Here is a 21,236-nt window from a genome sequence, read left to right on the forward strand (position 1 = left end):
AGCTAAGAGCAGCAGACCCAGGGTTTATTTCAGTGAGGCAAGGCTTAGCCTCGAAGCACGGCCCTTCAGCTGACTGGATTTTCTGCTTTCCATCCTGTTACCAGCTGGTGGCCAGGCACTGACCCTTCCCTCTGAGCACTGTACCTCTCCCGTCTAACCTAGTTCCTTATAGCACAGGCAGGGTAACGCCCGAGCTGTTGTGTAACTGAATGCAGCCTGTCCTCGTTTGCTTTCTGTCGCCGTGATAAAACACCGACACAAAACAAGCTGGAGGAGGAAAGTGTTTATTCAGGGGAAGCAAGGACCCTGGTAGACTGCTGCTAACCGGCTTGATCCCTCTGACTTAACCTTCCCCTTACTATTCAGGGCCACCTGCTCAGGGGTAGCACTGCTCCCGGTAGGCTGGGCCCTCCCACACCAACCACCAATCGAGAAGCACCCCACATGTGCCGACAGGTCAATCTGATGGAGGCAGTTCCTCAACTCACATTCCCTCTTCCAGGATGACTCAAGCTTGTTCTGAGTTGACCAACTAATCCCCGGAGACTCTCTGTCCCAGCTGAATCTGATCTCCTGGCCTTGGAGGTGAGAGGTTAGCTTCAGGGGTGGTGGGGTGGGTCAAGGACCTTCATCTGCCCGGCCATGGGATGTCATCAGCCACCCCGGAGAGGGGCTTTCTGACAAGGCGGCTGTCAGGGGGTCACTCATGCCCCAGTCTGTAGCATGAATAAGGTTAGTGGTCTGTCAGGTTGGGCTTTTGTAAAGTCGCTCTGTCTGGACGTACCCGTCCATTGTAATAGTTAAGTTGTATTTCTGACACTGGCCTCAAGATGGCGCTGATGAGCAGACATCTCACTAAAAAGGCGCAACTTGGCTTGTTCGTTCCAAGACTTAAGGTGAATCTTGCTGTAAATATGGCCTGGTGCCAATGAAATCATTGTCCAACCTTAATGGAGAAATGAATGTCTTTAAATTAATTTAATGGCCAAAAATATAAAAACAAACCCTCACCTCCTTTCAGTGTGTGTTGGATTGGGTTCACAATCAGGTTCTGAGTGTGTACTCAGAAAAAAAAAAGGGGGTTTTGTTTTGTTTTGTTTTAAGAAAGGATAGCCCAGGATGGCCCTGAACTCTCCATGTTGCCAAGGATGACCTTGAACTTCTGATCCTCCTGTGTCTACTTCAGCACTGGGATTACAGGCATACACCGCCATGCCCACGGAGGGTGGAGTTCTCATAAAGTGTTTTCATAACTATCTTAAGGCTTCAGGTTAAGTACACTGTTTCCCAGCACTGGCGTTCACAGTCACTAACCACAAGCATTCACCATCCCATGGCGAGTGATACAAACACTGGCTGGTCCGAGGGTCTCCCCACCCCGCCCCCCACTCTGTATACTCATAGTTTCTGCTCTCTACCTATACCTGGAGTCAATTTTGGTGGTGGCAAAAAAGCAGCTGACCAGTGTGGCAGAATGTTTCCTCCTTCTAGAAAGCTTTCAGGAGTTCCCTGCAAAATCAGTGATGCAGCCTTCAAATAAATTAGCAAAAGGGTTAACAGCTAAGTAACAGCAAGAAAACAAGCAGGCTGCCCCAGGAGATGCAGGCTGCCCCGAGGAGATGCAGGCTGCCCCTAGGAGATGCAGGCTGCCCCTAGGAGATGCAGGCTGCCCCGAGGAGATGAGGCTGCCCCAGGAGATGCAGGCTGCCCCTAGGAGATGCAGGCTGCCCCTAGGAGATGCAGGCTGCCCCTAGGAGATGCAGGCTGCCCCTAGGAGATGCAGGCTGCCCCTAGGAGATGCAGGCTGCCCCTAGGAGATGCAGGCTGCCCCTAGGAGATGCAGGCTGCCCCTAGGAGATGCAGGCTGCCCCAGGAGATGCAGGCTGCCCCTAGGAGATGCAGGCTGCCCCTAGGAGATGCAGGCTGCCCCTAGGAGATGCAGGCTGCCCCGAGATGAGGCTGCCCCAGATGAGGCTGCCCTGCGGGTTCCAGGCAGGCAAACGCTGCTCCTCATTTTCCACACTCGCCGGAGTGGCGTTCCTCAACCAAAGAGGCCACAACAAACCCGACACCGAAGAAGCCTGCTGAGAGCAGCCTCACCCAAATGCCTGCGAAGGCTTTCCACACGGAACCCTTCGGCCAGAGCCCCCAGCAGCTGCTACTGATGGCATCAAGGATATTCTGACGTGCTCAAGGTCACCCAGAAGACCCTGCAGCCAACTAAGCAGGCCGCCCCATGTCCGTGAGCTCCAAACCCACAGTTGGACAAGTGGCATTTGTCCCCATCTGCCCTCAGACTGTCCACCATGAAGAGGCCGAGGAACTTCCTTGCAAGAGGAGGAACAGATGCTGCCAGTTGTGTTGACAGGACCCCGCAGAGGGACTAGACAGACTCCAGAGTCCAGTCACTGCTGGAGAGGTGGGTGAGGGGCAGCGACGGGTCCCTGGGAGAGCCTTGGCGCTGCCTGTCTCGGAGAGAGCCCTGCTCCTGGAAGTCCTCGTCATCATCGAAGAAGCCATTCTCCAGTGCATAGGTGCAATCCAGGCTGGAGGCTGCCTGGCACGCCCCCTTGTACTCCTGAATGGACTCGTACAGGCTGTACAGTTGGCAGAGTAAGGACATGTCCAGCTGCCGGAGGCCGACCTTGAGGGAAGGGAGGAGAGGTAGAAACCAAGTCAGTGCTGGAATTTCATCTCGGTGGAGCACCAACCAGAGTTCCACCCGGGTTTGCACATTCCTTCCCTCGGAAAGGCTTAAGGCGGCGTCACCGGGATGCTCTAGTTCCAGGGAGACACACACTTCCACTATGTCACCCAATACCTCAGACCTGAGCGGGTGAGTCCACACCTGCAGGGCGGCGAGCCCAGCCTGAATTTGTTCTGGTGCTCCACAGACACACCCGGTGACGCACATGTTCTGGGCGCCTCAGCTGGATTCTTTGTGGAGCTCAAAGACATTGATGCTCCCCATGACCAGACTTAGAGAAGACCTCTTGTAACCCTGGCATGACCCCACATTCTGTCATTCTTAGGTGGCAGATTACCCCTGGCCAGAGACAGGATGTCACAGTCAGTGTGACAAGCTACCTCCCTGTAGCAACCCCATCCACTTAGGGTTATCCAGGCATGGCTGGGATTGAGATGCTCTCTCTTCTAGACCGAGTGTGGTCCCTCCTCAGGACAATAATCTGAAGAAACTGATGACGGAGCCTCACACCACCTTCTGGAAAGGTCACAAAAACAAGTGTCAAGGACAAGGAGCTCACGTGCCTCTGTGTGTGTGTGTGTGTGTGTGTGTGTGTGTGTGTGTGTGCAGGGGAAATGCCATGCATTTTCTGTCTTCTTTTCCTCCCTTCCTCCCTGTCCTATGACAAGAATCAGCCAAGTCTAAAAAAGCACGAGTCCCATCAATCCCAAAGGAAGGGCCAATGCGCAGATTCACAGGGGAGCCCGCACCCCAACCTTTTAACAGGCCAAGAGACACACCGAGAGCTTGAGGAAGTGCCATCTGCTTCCTGCACAGCAGCTGCATAGTGTGGTCAGACAGGACGTAAGCTACCACCAAAGCGGCCCAGGGGAAGAGACCCAGACTGGGGTGGCTAACCCCAGGCTCTAGGAGGACAGCCACCAATGCTATCTATAGGCTTTCAATCAGAGGCAACATTATTACATGGTCCCAGCTCTCCGTGTCCATCCTGCGGAGCCCTTAACGTGACCACCCCACGTACAGACAGACCTAATGTCACACTTTTGTAATTATACTTTAGGGACCCGAAGGCAGCCCACACCCCATGGCTTTAGGAAGGCAGTCAATTTGGACATGGTACAGCATGGCTGACATCTCAGTACCTGGGAGGCTGAGGCAGGAGAACTGTGAGTTTGAGGCTAGCCCAAGCTACACAGAAATAGCATCAGAAGGCAAGACAGCATGTAGGCTGTTTTCATCCGGATGTTCTGGCTAAATCCTTCCCCCTGCACAGCTCCTATGCTCCCAGATTCTGTTGCAGATGAGAAACAACCTCCACAGCCTGAGATTCTAAGTCACTCCTGTGCACCTGCCTGCTCCCAGATTCAACTTCGATAAAACCACACCTTCCACGACTCATACCTCTATCCACTTAAAATGTCTAAGATGCTCGCATGACACGCGTCTCCTGCCCCGTCACTGTGTCACTACTGGATGAAAGACCTTATTAATCTGCCTCTCATGTCAAGAACAGACCGCAGAAAGACCAAAGTAGCTGTGAGCAGATGCTAATATTCACCTTCTAGGGTCTCATGGGGTCAACCCACGGTGAGGAGAAAAAGCCGCAGCTCCATGGTTCTTAAACTTTTGGATGACCCGTGTCACCCAGGACTCACGGTGCCAGGTTTTTCAGAGTCAAGTCTCCCTGGATACCCAGAGACATGCCCAGCACCAAGATGACTCACAGAGCTGCCCTGTCATTGCATGTGACAATTGCATGTGACACTGGCCTCTTAGAGACACGGCATGGTCCTGACATACATGACCGAACACATGCCCAGTACATGGGCAGATTTCACCCAAGTACAATGGTGCATGATCATACTGGCCTCAGCGCCTGGGAGCAACTGCTCCAGGCACCAGACTAACTCTCTCCCACTAGGCAGAATCTCCCTGAACTACAAGATGTGAGCATCACTGACAGAAAGCCTTCAGCATGGCTGCTTCCAGATGACGGATTGAACACTCAGGTCTGTCCTTGTCCTGGTGTAGGGTCATGTGAAGTGTGGGAACCCTGGCCAAAACCTTCAGGTAGTCCAGAAGCCATGGCAGGACAGGCAGTGCTGTGTCCCTGTGGTTCCTGCCAAGTCATCGGAACCCATCTGCTTGAGGGGAACACAGTAGGCAGCTCAGGCTCCTCTAGAAGGCTCTTTGCTAAGGGATCTGGACAGAGACAAGATGGAGTGGATGCCAGAGGACTGAATTACAGGACACAGTGAACTCACCATGAGCAAGAGCAGCTTGTCCTTCCAGGAAAAAAGTGTTTAAAAAGTGTCCCCTTCCCTAAGTCACCCATCACCTGCCATCTCACCCACCCACGTGTCCCCGAGGGACACCTCTGCTCTTCCCAGCTACAGCAGGATTCAGAACTGACAGATTCCTTCTGGGGCACTGTGAGACTTGGGTCTTATTCCGAGTCAGTCATCTCTGCCCTGTGCTTTCCCACCCTTTGCTGTGACTTACAAGACAAGAGCTCAGTCCCTGCTCCTTCCTGCCTCTGCTAGGCTGCCTGCTTCCTCTCTGCCATTCTCTCTCTTCCTTGAGCTCTTCCCTCTCACCGTCCGGCTGCAAGGAGGACCCTGTGACCCTGCATGTCCTTCCCGTCAGAGTCCGCTTCCTTTCTCTAGGTTTAACAATAAGTTCAGTTGCAGGAATAGTGTCAGAAACAGTCGCAGACAGATGGTGACTCTCTGCTGGGTCAAGGGTCACTAAAGTCCCAGAGACTCACTGAGGTTTGGTGGGGGATGGGGCTTAGAGAACTAGAAGCTTTTCTTTCTTTAGATGGGCCCTCATGTAGCCCAGGCTGGCCAAAACTCACTATGTAGCAGAGGACCTTAAACTCCCCATCCTCCTGTGTCTGCCTCCCAAGTACCGCAGGGACAGGCGCTCACCTCCATCCTCTGCAGAAGTGAGCCTTTAAAAAGAACCTCTTGGGATCTAGGGAGATGCTTGCCCTGCAAGCAGGATGGCCTCAGTACATTCCCAAGTCACACACAAAAAAGACACTCATAGCCAGGATGTCAGCACTCAGGAGGCTGAGGCAGATGGATCTCTCTAAGTTCAAGGCCAACCTGGTCTACAGAGTGAATTCCAACACCGCCAGAGCTACATAGTGAGGCACTGTCTCAAAACAAACAAAAAAAACACAAAACCACAACAGACAAAAAGCCAGGTGGAGCTGGAGAGACGGACCAGCAGTTAACAGCACTTGCTGCTCTTTCAGAAAACAAGAGTCTGCTTCTCAGCACCCATAGTTGGGAGTTGCTGGTCACAACTGTGTTGCGGTAAATATTAAAAAGGCATGGCGACCTGTTCCAAGGCATCACCGCCCCACACTGCTCCCTGGCATTGGTTCCGGCACCGGCGGGCCTTACGGAACTAACATTAATTCTCTCAGCAGCGGGCGCCCTCTGGTTAGTATCTCTCTCAGGCTGCCTCTCTGCTAGCCGGGAACTACCTTTCCTTTTCGTCCAATGACAGGCCTGTCCTCTTATAACCCCAGCCACACAACTGCCAGCTTCAATCACACCCCAAGCCCAGGCCTCCAACCGACAAAGAGTAAAGCAGAGGTGGGAAGGGCCTAGGAGGAGATCCTTGTATGGAGCCACGAGAGCTTCCTCATGGCTGAGGCCCTGTATGATCCAAGGTCTACAGAGCTATAAAAGCAGGTAAGCGTGAGGAGATCTGACAAAAGATCACCACAAAATCCCCACATTTTGTAAAACACCACTGTGGAGGGTTTTTTGTTTGTTTGTTTTTAAGAAAATGAAGTTACAGGTGCAGATTCAATTTCATGTATATCATGAAACTATCCCCTAAAACCAAGGGACAGGCCTCTGCCAGCCAGGTGGGCACTCCCACCGCACTCCTCCTGTGAAGTCTTTGCTAGTCTTTTAGGTACCCACACTCACCTTTATATCTGCAATTGCAAAGGGCGTTGAGCTCTGCCGTTTCTCTCCGATGGTCTTTTTTTACTTTTATCATTAGTTTTATTTTTTGTGTGTGTTGGAGGCCGCGCCTCACTGTGTCTCTCAGACTAGCTTCAAACCCACAGCCTTGACATCCAGGGTGACAGGATCACAGATTGTGACACCAGGCCAGGCTTAATGGTGTCATAACAGGAGTATCTCATTTCTAGTTTTGTTTCTGTTGGTTTTGTTTTGTTTGTTTGAGGCAGGGTTTCTCCGTGTAGCCCTGGCTCTCCTGGAGCTCACTCTATAGACCAGGCTGGCCTCGAACTCAGAGAGCTCCGTGCCTCTGCCTCCCCACTGCTGTATTAAAGGTGTGTGCCATCATACCCAGACATCTCTAGTTCTAAGTACAACTGAGGGTCCTAAGGAACCTTTCCACATATGTTTTCTACCAATAAACCCGAGAAATCATACACCCACATGCACCTAGATCCATCCATCTACCGGCCTAGGAACTAAAACCTCTCTTCCCACACTTTCTCTTCGGTATTTCTTCAGTCTCCTTCCGTCCACCTGCTTCTGAGTGGAACAGACCTGGTTCCCAGAGATGACCTTGTACTATGGAGCTCTGGCCACAGGGTGGCGCTCTACTGCTCTGACCAAAGACACCGCTTCCCATCCCCTGTACAGGACGCAGAATATACAGGCCTGCAAAAGCAGGCAGCTCGCCACTCCTGGAGCCAATCAAAGAAGTAAAGGGAGCAAACCATGACCAGGATTGGGCTGGCAGGATGGCTCAGTGGGCAAGCTGCTTGCCAAGTCTGATGACCCACTCGCGACCCACATTCTGGAGGTAGAGAGATGACTCCTTCAGTGTCCTTGGCTCTATAATGAACAAGCCTTAGGGAGTTTCTGTTGCCCTGGAAGGCCGGCCTTTGTCTCTAGAGGACTGAGAACTGTCTCCGGGTTACACGACTTCAGGACAGGGACCAGCACAGGAAGAGATGGAGCAATGATTGACCTTTATGGAAACCAGTGGGCTGGAGACATGAATGATGTATGAAGGCGCTCACTGGCACAGGCCTATCTGACTGGCTGGCTTCCTGCTCTGTCAGCACGTGTGCTTTCTGTCTGTCACAGGATCATGGAAGTCTGGAATCCACAGGGAGCTTCTACTGCGCTCCAAGAGTGAAACCTCAAAGTTCCCACCCGCTGCCCCTTGGCAGTGACCTGCAGTGAGCTGTTCCCTCTTCCCACCCACAGCTGGTGTTAGACAGTAATGCAGGGATCCAGGCCCCAGATCCAGGGTGAGCGTGGGAAGCACCGGAAACCCTGAGAGGCAGCAGTGACTGCCTAGGCTGCTGCTCCTCGGAGGCCTCCCTCAGCAAATGAAGAAATGTTCAGAGTGCCAAAAGCTGGGTCCTCGGATGCTTTTGCACACAACACAATGAGCGCTTTAACCAAAGGGGGAGAAGAAGCGGGTGCAAACTGGTGAGGCCCTTGGGAATTCAGTCAGTAAACATGAGCCTGAGGCGCTCCACAGGTAGGTAAATGGGTCAAAGTCCAGCGGTCTGGGACCAAGTCTCACATTGCTGTAGAGACATCTATACCCACTAGCATCTCCTGACTCCCCTCTGCAGCAGTTTACAGATGCTCTTCCAGTGAGCAGAGTATGAATTCTCCATTCTGTTAAGAACATAACTGAGGGGGGGAGAGGGAGAGAGAGAGAGAGACAAAGAAGGGGGAGAGAGAGAGAAAGAGGGGGGAGGGAGAGAGGGGGGAAGAGGGGAGAGAGAGAAAGAGAGAGGGGGAGAGAGAGAGAGAGAAAGGGGGGAGGGAGAGAGAAAGAGGGGGGGAGGGAGAGAGAGTGGGGGGAGGGGGGAGAGAGAGAGAGACGGAGAGGTCAGACATCAACATCAGCGTCTCCTCAGTTGCTTCTCTAGCTTATTCTCTGAGACAGTCTCCCATTGAACCTGGAGCTGCCTGGCCAGAGAGCGTGAGAGAGATTTTTGTCTTTACCCCCTAGAGCTGGAATTCCAGGTTCACACTGCCATGCCTAGAGAGATTTTTGTCTTTACCCCCTAGAGCTGGAATTCCAGGTTCACACTGCCATCCCTGACTCTTCTGTGAGTTCTGGGGATCCAAACTCAGTTCCTTGTGCTTGCACAGTGAACCATCCCCACCCATCCCTATATCCAGCACTTTTATGAGAGACCTTTCGGTCTGGGCACCATCATGGTTGTACCCAGCACTTGGGAGGCAGAGACAGCAATTTCTCAGTCAGGTTGGCCCATGGTGATACTTGTCTCAAAAGAAAGGAAGGAAGGAGGGAGGGAGGGAGGGAGGGAAGGAGGGAGGGGGGAGGGAGGGAGGGAGGAAGGAAGGAAGAAAGAAAGAAAGAAAGAAAGAAAGAAAGAAAGAAAGAAAGAGAACCACAGAACATGGTGGCAGATGTCTGTACCACTGGGGTCACAAGAGGATCACAAGTCAAGGTCAGCCCTAACATCGTCCAAAGTGAACCTGGGCTACTTAACGAGGTCCCAGCTTAAAAATAAGAATATAAATAAATAATGTTAAAAGAGTTCTAGGAGACAGGCTATGGTGGCATAGGCCTTTGATCCCAGCAGAGGCAAGCAGATCTCTGTGAGTTCAAGGCCAGCCTGGTCTATAGATTGAGTTCCAGTACAGCCAGAGATACAGCCAGAGCTACAGAGAGAAACCCTGTCTCTAAATAAATAAACAAAATAAACAAAGGAACTAATAAGAGAGTTACAGGCCAGCGCTGCATAGTAAGACATCTCAAAAACAAAACAACCAAAAACACATTCAATAAGTAATTCTTTAAGCTATTGCCTTTACAATCAATGAACACTAGACAGACCTTTGAATCTTTCTGAATGGACTCAGGGTGACAAAATCTCTCAGGCAGGGGGTGACAAGAACAGGCAGTAACATGGACAAGCCACAACTCTGAGCTGAGTGCTACGTTAACCAGCCATGGACTGAGCCGCTTTCGACTCGGGGTCCTGTCCGGAGTTCTCCTGACTACTCTTTATGTCACTCCTGTGAAGTGACATCTGCAGCCTCAGCTCTAACGTCTCTCTTCTAGCCCCCAACTCCGCATCCTCTACTGATGGAACACCATGGGCCCCCCCAACAGCTACTCCCCCAACATCCACAGTGCTGTAAGAAACTTACTTTTGACCCATTTTCAAAGTTCAGAGTGGAACAGCACTGCCACACCATCCGCACTGCAGTCCCAACAATACATAGTGACAAGAACATGTTAAACCAAGCATCAGTGTACACTGTGAGGACCCACATGTGTGTGCTGCTTGTGCCTGTGTGTATGGATCATAAGGTGCAATGATCAGATAGGGCTTCGGAGCCCAAAAGACCCAAAAAAGGGTTGTAATCTCAAGAGAGTTAAACTACGAGCAGCTGATATTTGAAAATATATTTAGGATTTAGAGACATGCCTCAGAAATTAACAACCCAAGTTTGGTTCATAGCCACCTCAGATTTCTCGCCTTTCAATCCTTCTGGCTTCCAAGGGCACTTGCACACGTGCACATACTCCCGTACACACTCATGCATGCAATTAAAAATAGTGAAAATAGGGCTGGAGAGATGGCTCAGTGGTTAAGAGCACTGGCTGCTCTTCCAGAGGTCCTGAGTTCAAATCCCAGCAACCACATGGTGGCTCACAACCATCTGTAATGGGATCTGATGCCCTCTTCTGGTGTGTCTGAGGACAGCTATAGTGTACTCATATATAATAAATATATAAATCTTTAAAAATAATAAAAATAAATCTAAATAATTAATAAACTGGGAGTAGTGGCAATATCTTTAATCTCAATACTCAGAAGGCAGAGTTAGGTAGATTTCTGTGAGTTCTGGGCCAGACTAGGGCTACACAGTGAGACCCTATCTCAAAAGAAAAAAAGAAAAGAAAAGAAAAACTAAAATTAAGATGAAGCACCGCTCCCATGAGGAAGGTACAGCATGTGATGGCTGGTTCTAATTATCAACAGGACCTAGGATCCCTGAGGGGAGAGTCTGAAACACTGTCTACATTAGGCTGGCAGGACGGGATATCTGTGGAGGATGGTCTTGAGTGTCAACTGATGTAGGAGCTAACACACAGTGTCCCAGCCCACTGTGGGTGGGTACCATCCCTTAGGCAGAGGATCCCTGAACTGCAGAGGAGGGGCGGGGCTGAGCGCTAACAAATATGCTTTTATTCTCTCTGCTTGGAACAATGGATCTGAGCAGTCACTTCAAGTTCTTATGGTCTGGACTGCAGTGAGACTGTAACCTGGACTTCCCTACAGTGAGACTGTAACCTGGACTTCCCTGCAGTGAGACTGTAACCTGGACTTCCCTGCAGTGAGACTGTAACCTGGACTTCCCTGCAGTGAGACTGTAACCTGGACTTCCCTGCAGTGAGACTGTAACCTGGAATTGTAAGGTAAATAATTCTTTCTTCCCTAAGTTGCTTTTTGAAGATACATTAGCTCAGCGACGGAGATACATCTAAAACTCAAAAAATTTAGACAATATATAGAAAGTACCTGGTTTTTTGTTTTGTTTTGTTTTTTCTGAGATGAGGTCTTGCTGTGTAACCCAGGTTCCCTTTAAACTTGATCAAAGGTGCACACTGCCACACCAGGATATACATACAACCAGAATACTTGCATACCTCAAACTGTTGGCTGTGGTCATCTCTCTCTGTGCCGGCCTGTGATCCGGAATGTGGGTGCTCAGAACTGAACCTGAATACAGGGCCTTGGATGACTAATAGTGACTGTCAACAGGGTCTTGAACCACCAGGGAGATAAGTGTCTGCGTATTTCTGAGATAATTTCTAGATCAGATTAGTTGATGTGCGAAGACCCATCCTACCCATGGGCCGTATCTCGCCATGGCCTCGGATCCCAGACTGAAGGAAAAGGAGAAAGTCAAGCTGACACCAGCATTCATCTCTGTGTCCTGACTGCAGATAGACTGTCACCAGCTGCCTCATGTGCCTGCTGACATCTCCTCACCAAGATGGGCTATAGCTGGCACTGGGAGCCAAAATAAAGCCTCCTTTACATGGCGTGTGTCAAAGCAACAAGAAAGGTAATTAATACAGGCCTCGTGTGTGCCAGGCAGGCCTCTGCCACTGGATGATAGGCCTGCTCTTAGGACTGTGATTTTTGTTTTGTTCCAAAACACTGTCCATCCAACAAAACACTTGGGTCGTCTTAGATTCATTTCGTTCTTTATCAGTTTTGGGGACCCATTAGCAATTCTTGTGAGTTTTGGGAGTTCCCAGGTGCACCTAGGGCATTTTCCAGGCCCCCTATACTCATAGGACACCTCAGAGTTCCTGCTCCTGCTGAGACCGTTGATCCATCCGCTGGCCTCCCACAGCCTCAGGGCCACCTCCTAACCTCTTATTCAAATTCCTGTCTGTCAAGCCTGAGGCTTAGAGGCTCAGGTGCACCACTCAGCGACCTCAGGGTTCTCTTCCGGTCACTACCTCGGACTCTGCACCCCATAGAGAAGTCTCACACTGTATGGGGAGACACGCCCTCTTTCTGTGCTTACAAGGGGCGCTTTTCCTCCAGCACTTGTCACATTCTGTCCTTAGCACAGATTTGACCTCCGGCCTTCAAATTAAATAGATCAGACAGACATTCTGCAGAAGACTCTGGAATGAACGTTCTTCTGAAGGTCTCGGGGAAAACGTCGCCATTCCCCCAGGTCAATTAAGTCTCTAGAACAGCTAGAGACAGACTGATGGTTTTCGGAGAGAGCCTGTCAGGGCCTGTAGCCAAACCTTACCTTTAACATTGTTATCAGGCAGGGTGACTGCAGCTCATTTCCTATAGCTGAGCTTCCGAGCTACCGCCCAAGGCGTAATTATAAGGTTCTGCACTTTAGTCATAGCAGGAGGGACCTGGGAAATACCTTGGGGAATGTAGCTGGGCTCCCAAGCCTCCCTAGCATGTTTATAAAGCAGAGCTTCACAACCAGCTGCCTTGTGCCTGATGCAAGAAAAAACCCTCAAACACCTGGGGGGACAGTCTCCTTATTTAACCCCCGCGGTTCAAGTTATTTATGTTCAAGTTCAGGCTGTAGACACACGAAGTATGGATTTATCTAGTTAAATGCTATTCACCAGATGTGTTAGACTCAGAGTAGAAGATCTAGGGGAAAGAATTGGGATGGGTGGGTTGGGTTGGTCCTTCCCCACCTGGCCTGCCACCGGAAGCGAGCTGGGACAGGGCTCCCTGCGGCCCAAATCTCTGCCCTGGCATCACCCTGAATCGTGAGTCCCGGTCGAGGAACACCTATTGCACTTCGCAAGACTGAAAAAAAAAAAACTAAAGCCATTGTTTGTGACCAGACCTACAGACTTCACCCGGCAGGAGCACCGCTTCCGTGCCTGTAATCGGATTCCTGGCGGGCGGCTGGGGAGGGGCCCGGCCACCCATCTGTTGTTCACACCGACCCGCAGGCGCACAGGAAGCCTGTTCTCCTGGGACCCGGCAGGCGAACCACGCCGCGCCCTAGCCTGATCCAGGAGAACCTCAGCATCTGAAGCTGCCCTGCGTGTGGGTGGGTGGGGGGTAATCCAGCCATGGGAAGCCCAAGAGGGGAGCCTGGGCTTCCAGGGACCAGAAGAGAGTGTCCCCCGACGGGACCCACGGCGCCTGGTCCTTACCATCTCCTTGCGCAACAGCGCCAGCGCAGCGTCCAGGTTGGGGGGCTTGGTCGGCATCCCCGCCGCCCGCGCCCCGCCGCCCGCGCCCCCTCGGCTCAGCTCGTCCTGGATGCGCGACTTCTGTGCGTACAGCCGCTCCAAGTGCCGCCAGCCGCCCGCCGCGCCGCCAGCCGCCGAGTGCAGCAGCCCGCTCAGGCTTTTGGGTAGAGGTGGCAGCCCGTCCACGCGCAGCCCCCGGGCCATGCCCGCCGACCCTGCCCCGCTCATCTCGCCAGGGCGCCGACACTCGCGCGCGCAGCTTAGCCTAGGTCCCTCGAGCCCGGCGGGTCCCCACCCACTTCCCGCCCGCCCGAGTCCCGCCCGCTGCCCGGCCCCTTGGTCTCCGCCCCCCAGGGCCCGCCCCCCCCTTGGCTCGGTGTTGCTGCAGTGAGGCGACGCCCTTCAGGGCCCCCTGGCCTCCAGCTCTAACGCCAACCATCTGCGCTCCGGACTAGCCTCCAGGGTCACCTTAAGTCTTAGCTCTGTGAACCCTACATGCATTAGTCCCCTCCCTTCTTCGCCACACCACCAACGGGTCTCTACCTCACTGGGTCCCACCTCCAGTCTTGTGCACCCCACCTCCAGGAGCTGGTTACCTCCCCTCCTCTCTGAACTCCACCTCCAGCCCCATCCTACTAGCCCCGCCCCCACCCATTCTACACCCTCACCCCCAGGGGTCTTCCTTCCATCCCGATGGGCTCCTGCTCCCCTCCCTGTCCATGCTCCTGGCGGGAAGAGTCTGGCCCCTCTGGCTTCACTTTGACAAGCCACTAAAATCGCTTCTGTCTACCAAGGGGTCCAGTCCCAGCACCGACCCCCACCCCGGGCTGCCTGTGCCCTCCCTGGGCGTGACGAACGCAGGTGCTGGCAGCAGCCACAACCGCAGCGCACACTGGGCTCATTCAGGAGGCCTCGCTCGCCTCCTCTGTGGGCCGCAAGGTTTCCCGAACTTCAGCAGCCAAGGAGACCGCCAGCCTCATTTTGCTTGCTCTTTTAAAGAAATGAACCAGCTTGTCTTTCGACCCGACACAAAACAGGGAGTAACGACTCTGCCCCACCTGGTGCAAGGAAAAGAACCATCTCCTGCAAGTTGTGACTCAAACGCTCTACTCATGACTTGTCCGCACGCGCACACCCATCGCCCCCCCCCCCCCCACACATAAATAAGTAAGTAGAACTTTTTAAAGTGAAATGTCAGGGAGTCAAAGAAAGATGTGGAATCTCGGGACTTCACCAACTTCAGCAAAACTAAGTAAAAGTATACCTTGAAGAGAAGAGAGATGAGTCAGGCAGAGGCTTCGCCCTTCCAGGAAGATTCAAAAGATAACGGGCTCAGATTCGAAATGAGGAAATCAGAGCTCTGGTCAATAGCAGAGAAACCTAGAGAGTCAATATCGAAAACGTCAAGCCCATGGCGACTCAGTTTAATTATAAAGAGACGGAATGACTCTGAAGTTCATCAGGAGCGCACTGTTTTGTGTGCTTCAGAGACCTGCTATAAAAGTGCCTTCTCGCTTTGGGGGCTTTCTGTTGCTGTGCGTGGAGCCCACCCCAAAATCAATCTGAGAAGTTAATGTTGAATCCAGCCAGCCAATGAGACTGGAGGGAACCCAGGAGACTATCTACCTACGTGGACAGTAGTTTCCCAGTAACTCAGTCTCACCTTCAGTAATTATCCAGCCACCTTCCCAAACCCTAGGCTGTCCTTCATCATCCACCTGTTAAGCAATGGTGAGTCTGACATCGTGTGGGAGGGGAGGGGAGGGGAGGGGAGGGGAGGGGAGGGGAGGGAACAGACTTCACTTTCGCAACCTGGCCTGAATTCTTTATCATCAGCCACCTTCCCATAGCCTTTTTAGAAGACCTAGCAGAATGGTCACTAAGCTCACAGAGCAACAGGAAGCATTCGAACACATCTTAGGCACTGAAGTCATCTTAAGGTACAGCCTGCCCAGGGAGGCAGAGGCTGGAGGAAAGAGGATGGGACAAGCTAGAAACAGCCTGGACAGGACAACCGGCTCAATTCTAGTCACAGGGTCTCAAGGCAGGCCCTGCCTTCTGCATGCAAGCAAGGTAGTGAATATATATATTTAAATCAGCAAATAACACCCCGAGATGGATAGACATCTCGATGGCATTTATTCAATTCTGATAAGGAGTACATGAATCAACAGACACAATTATGCAACAGTTGACCAAATGTTTTGACACCCATGGGGAGTGCCGGGCTTGCTTCATTTGTTTATTATTTATTCAGCCATGTCAGGGACTAAATACTGCTTGTACCTGCTGGAAAGCTCAGTGCTCCACTGCTGAGCCATGCCATCAAGCTCTGTGTGTGTGCGTGTGCGTGTGTGTGTGTGTGTGTGTGTGTGTGTGTGTGTGTGTGTGTGTGTGTAGACATCAGTGTCAGGTGTCTTCCTGTATTTTATTTTATTTTTGTATATGTATACATGTTGGGGTGAGAGGAGAGCAAAGCCACTGTATGGACCCAGGGGTCAAAATAAGGTCATCAGGCTTGCCATAAAATACGTTTACCTCTACCTCCATGATTTCTGAGGCAAGGCCTCTCCAAATGCCTGGAGTTTGCAAATTATCTAGACTGACTGGCCAACAAGCTCCAGGGGTCCTTCTGCCTCTGTCTCCACACTGCTGGTTTATGGGTGCCTCCCAGCACAGTTTTTTTTTTTTTTTTTCCGGTGCTGAGGAATCCAAAATCAGGTCCTCATGCTCACGTGAAAAGCACTTGACTGACCGGGCCTTTTTCCAGGCCTCCTCCTAAGGACTGTTTCCAATGTTCCTGTTTATCAAAGGAAAAGGGTATTCAGGCAGCATCAGAGAGCCTCGGGATGTGCCGTCTCTGCTTTCATCTGATACAAGCCCTGTCAGTCGGCTGGAGCTACTCTAACCAAATAAGTCAGGCTTGGTTATTTATTAACAACCAAGTTTACACTCCTGGTTCTGAGGCTGGGAATTCCAAGATCAAGGCATCTGAAGAGCCATGCCTCACACAGTGTCACACAGAGGGCCTTCTGTGTGTCCTCAGAGGGTGGAGGGGCGCTCCCTGGAGTGTCTTTCATGAGGACACTAATTCCATTCATGAGGTCCCACCCTCAGAGCTTGGGCCCTCTAACCAGTCAGTCTGTGTTGCCCAAGTACCAGAGCCATCTGCTCCCGGGGCTACCAGAGAGCCATTCTCCTCTTGGGCAGGAAGAGCACACACCTCTCAGCCACACACTGCAGGTCACATAACCTCAAGCCCTACAGCTGTCTGACAAGACCCTGTTTACAGTCTCTTTGCCCCTCCAGACAGGACAGCTCACTGGGGAGGCGGGGTTCAAGAACTGCCCAGTTGTGTTTGACAGGTTCTGAGCAGTTCCAGGCTTCTTCCTGTACGGCCTGGCTCCTTTCAAAGCTTAAAAACCCAGTTATGTTTGGTTCAGTGCTGCACACATCTGGACAACAGTGAGCTTTGATCCAGCTGGGGTTTAATCTTTTTCCAGGGACACTGTACAAAGGAATAGTGGTACATCAAGTGTTAGACCCTCTGAAGGTCAGGTGCACTGAATGCGCATGGCATTAGCATTCTCCATTTTGATTTTCAACATTTTCCTTTGCCCTGTTGGGTCCTAACTGGGCAAAGCTATTTGAACCCTTTGTTTTGTTTTGTTTGAGACAGGATGTCACATTGTAACCAATGTCAACCTAGAACTCATGATAGCTCATGATAGCCTCTTAATAGCTCAGGATAGCCTCTTAATAGCTTAGGATAGCCCCTTAATTGTGCTGGCACAACACCCTGAACTTTGACTATTTTATTTTATTTGGCTTTTTTTTTTTCTTTGAGACAGGGTGTCTCAGTGCAGCCCTATTTATCTGGAACTCACTCTGTAGATCATACTGGCCTAGAACTCATATAGTGACTGCCTCTGCCTCCTGAGAGTTGGGATTAAAGGTGTGCACCACCACCACCACCAGAGTTTGACTCTTAACCTGTTTCACACCTATCCTCTCTTGAATTCTTGCCCTCTGAAGCCATGGATTGCTCATCTATGATGACAGCAAGGGTGGAAACACTGGTTGCGGGAGGCTTGCTGTGGCTGGGCCTCTGCAGAACTCTCGTTCCCTCTTCCCAGTGCTCCTTGGGGTCTGGAAAACGATTCCCATCTGTTCTTGACGAACCACATTGAGAGAGCGGGTATTTGGGCAGCGTCCCTTCTGGAGCCACTGACCGGTATGATCAACAGGACCGGGTCAAGGAGGGACTGTGTGCCGGAACCTCTGCTCCACCACGGCAGCAAGCTGTCAACTCTTACTCATGCGTGCATTAGCTGTCACTCGACTGTGGCAACAAGCACCAAAGTACCAAAAACGGAACCATCCGAAGTGATGGTGACTAACCAGGTGACAGGGCTGAGCCCTGAGATGTGGCTGGTCCCAGCAGGGGTGTGCTGTCCCTAACACATACCGGTCAGCAAATAAAGAAAGCAAGATGCCCCACACCTTTTAATATCGATGGCATGTTCAAAAATGTTTGGATATTCTCCAAAATATATTTTCACCTCATCTGCTTTCCCCCCATTTTTATTGTTCTTTTAATAATTTATTTACATTTCAAATGTTGTTCCCCTTCCCAGTCTCCCTCCTATATCCCACATCCCATCCCCCCTCCCTAAGAAGGTGCTCCCCCATCCACTTCTGCCTCACAGCTCTAGATCCCCCTACACTGGTGCATCAAGTCTCCACAGGACCAAGGGCCTCCCTTCCTATTGATGCCAGATAAGGACATCCTCTGCTACATATGTAGCTGGAGCCATGGGTCACTCCATGTTTATTTATCGGCTTTTTTAATGGGTTCAGTCTCTATTAGGGAGGGCTGGTAAGTCAGGAAGGGTCCACTTAGGAGTCAAAGCCGGGGATGGGAGGAGGGAATGGATGCTTTAAAGCAGGTTGCATCCAGAAATGTGAGAATTACCCTTGGAGTCCAGCACCTACTTAGCTTCTCCATTGAAAACCCTAAGTGCTCCAGGGGCCACAGCACTCCTTCAGCAGCTGTCTCTGCCTTGTGAATCTGCAGGCCACTCACCCTCTGGACACAAGAAAGCTGAGGCTGGGGCTGGCTCAGTAACCAAATTCCAGTTTAGAGGCAGGCAGCTTTGGTCAGCCACATCAGTGAAGTTGGAGATGATGCTGTATTGAATAAACTTTAAAGAAAAAATAAAACCCTGAATGTGTTGAGAGTCCCATACAAAATCAAAGTTATTCAGTTGGTTAACACAAAGCCAGTCTTTAAAAAAATCCCTTCACTGACTCACTCACTGTATCCAAAAAATGCTTTAAACGTGTGGCCAACCCTGTTCAGATAACAGTTTTGCAGAAACTGAAAGCTCGGAGTTCCCCAGCAGGCATCAAACATGGTTTCGTTCAGGTTCTGGGGGAAATTCCCCAAACAGAAAGCAGACTGAGGAGGAAGGTTCCAGCTCTGGTCCACACTGGAGGCACGCCCACACGTCCAGCATCCATCTGTTGAGAATGCGCACACGGAGCAAATCGGGCTGTGAATACAATTGGAAGACTGGGCAGAATTCATTCAGATGCAGTAAGCAGAGCCTCACGTGGCAAAGCAGAGGAAACTCTGGACTAAGCAGTCAATCCCCGGTCATAACAAAGACTGCTGTGGCTCAGCAAACAGGTATCAATCTTTTTCCTTCTCCTTAAAAGTCCTGGCTAGTTTTATGTCAGCTTGATATTTGCCGGTGTCATCAGAAAGGAGGGAACTTCGACTGAAAAGATGCCTCATGGCTGGAGAGATGGCTCAGCGGTTAAGAGCACTGACTGCTCTTCCAGAGGTCCTGAGTTCAATTCCCAGCAACCACATGGAGGCTCACAACCATCTGTAGTGAGATCCAACGCCCTCTTCTGGTGTGTCTGAAGACAGTGACAGTGTACCCACATACAGATATAAATAAATAAATAAATCTTAAAAAAAAAGAAGAACCCAGCTTCAGTCTGAGCAAGCTGTGAGGAGGAAGAAGCAGCACCCCTCCATGAAATCCGCACCAGCTCCTGCCTCTACGATCCCGTCCTGCTTGAGTTCCTGTCCTGACTTTCTTTGATGAGCTGTTGTATGAAACTTTGAGTGGAATTAGCTTACTATTTATTAACCAGGATCTAAATACACAAGTTGAATGTACACAACTGGTTCTTGTGCTAAAACTGGGAGCAAATGTGTCCTGGTCCCTTAGAAACAAAGGAAACGCACTGAACGTCAGCCAGGGGAGCTTTGGAATAGAAACACCCACATCACCCACAGATTCCGTTCTTACAGGCTCTGCATTTGTGCATTCTCCTGCTTGCCAGTATTTAAGACCTCAATGTAGGTACATGCAGTGGTTTTCATCTGTGCAGACGGATAGAATGGTGCCCATTTGAGTCTCCTGTTGCTGCTGTTCCCAGCTGAGCTGACAGACCATGAACAAACAGCATTTCCGGTGTTTTCAGTCACACGTTTTCCTACTTTTGTGCTTTTTGACAGTCATTTTGCTATCATTGTGTTCCCGGAGTGAAGGATTCTTGTCTGATGCTCCTGAGAGTCAGAACACAGAGAGAAGCCTTATAGAGGAACATGCTCATTGGAGGTGTTTCTTCTGAGGCTGGACAGACAGCCAAGTTGACTGAGAACTCACCTCATTTCACGGTCGCAATCCCGCATTCAGAGGTGAGAGCGGGAGGTTCAGGAGTCCAAGATCTTTCTGAGCTACTAGAAAGTTCAGTCTCAAAACACAAGTTTAGGACTAAAGAGATGGCCCAGGGGTGAGGAGAATTTAACTGGTCCACCAGAAGACCCGAGATCAAGTTTTGGCTTCCACATGGCAGCTGACACCTGTCTGTGACTCCAGTAGCTACAAGATCTGCTGCCCTCGTCTGGTCTCGTTGGATGCTGCATACACATGGTGCACAAACAAACATGCCAAGCAAAACACTCGAACACGTAAAATAAAAGTAAATTAACTGGGAGGAGAGGGAGTAGGGGAGAGTGGGGCTGGATGTAAAGTAAATTAATTATTTAACTAATAAAATAAGTAGCTAAATCTTTTTTAAAAAACATAATCCCCAAATCAAAACTAAATTAGCAGTATTAAGTATGTTTACACACATACTCGAAAAAGTGCTATTACTGGAGTCTCATGGAAGAGATCCTGATCTAGGGGTTACTCCCTAGAGCAAATGGTTCTGTATTCATGAATTCAGTGGTCACAGCAACTTTAGGGAACATGTCAGAGGTGGCAGGGACAGAAACAGCTCTACACTGTCACCTGCAGTAAGTAACCCAAGGCAGACTCTTAACTTTTTCAGGACCTCAGCTCCAATAAAACCAGATCCCTGCCATCAATAATGTAAAGAATTCCAAACAAGCCAATACCAAGCAGAGTTTCAGATCCACTAAGAGGTTGTAACACAGGTGTTCAGAACAAGGGTTAAAAGGAGAGAAGATGCTCAGGAAGAAAGTAAGACTTTCTCAGAGAAGACTCAGTCTTCATTGTCTCTATCACAGTTGGACATAGAATTTGGTGAATCCTGACACTGTTATTTCCAATGGTCCTTAAGGAACCTATATGAAAGCACAGTTAGTGGAACTGTTTGGGAAGGATTGGGAGATGTGGCCTTGTTGGAGGAGGTGTGTCACTCTGGGTGGGCTTTTAGGTTTCAAAAGATCACACCAGCCCCAGGTTCCCAGTTCGCTCTGCTTGCTTCCTGCAGATCAGGATGTGACCTCTCAGCTCCATGCCTGTCATCTGCCTGTCTGCCTGCCTGCTGCCAT

At 50.7% G+C, this 21,236-nt stretch overlaps 1 protein-coding gene across 1 annotated transcript; it reads right to left on the reverse strand.

The window, feature by feature from the left end:
• Positions 1-2,071: 2,071 nt before the first annotated feature.
• On the reverse strand, positions 2,072-13,642 carry FAM89A (family with sequence similarity 89 member A; the record flags this gene model as incomplete). Its single annotated transcript, XM_080937248.1, has 2 exons — positions 2,072-2,644; positions 13,376-13,642. 2 exons carry the CDS (start codon positions 13,640-13,642, stop codon positions 2,384-2,386), a joined length of 528 nt encoding a protein of 175 aa, XP_080793374.1. The 3' UTR covers positions 2,072-2,383.
• Positions 13,643-21,236: the final 7,594 nt, after the last annotated feature.

The sequence above is a fragment of the Micromys minutus genome (assembly GCF_963924665.1).
Source record: "Micromys minutus genome assembly, chromosome: 24".
Classification (NCBI taxonomy): Eukaryota; Metazoa; Chordata; class Mammalia; order Rodentia; family Muridae; genus Micromys; species Micromys minutus.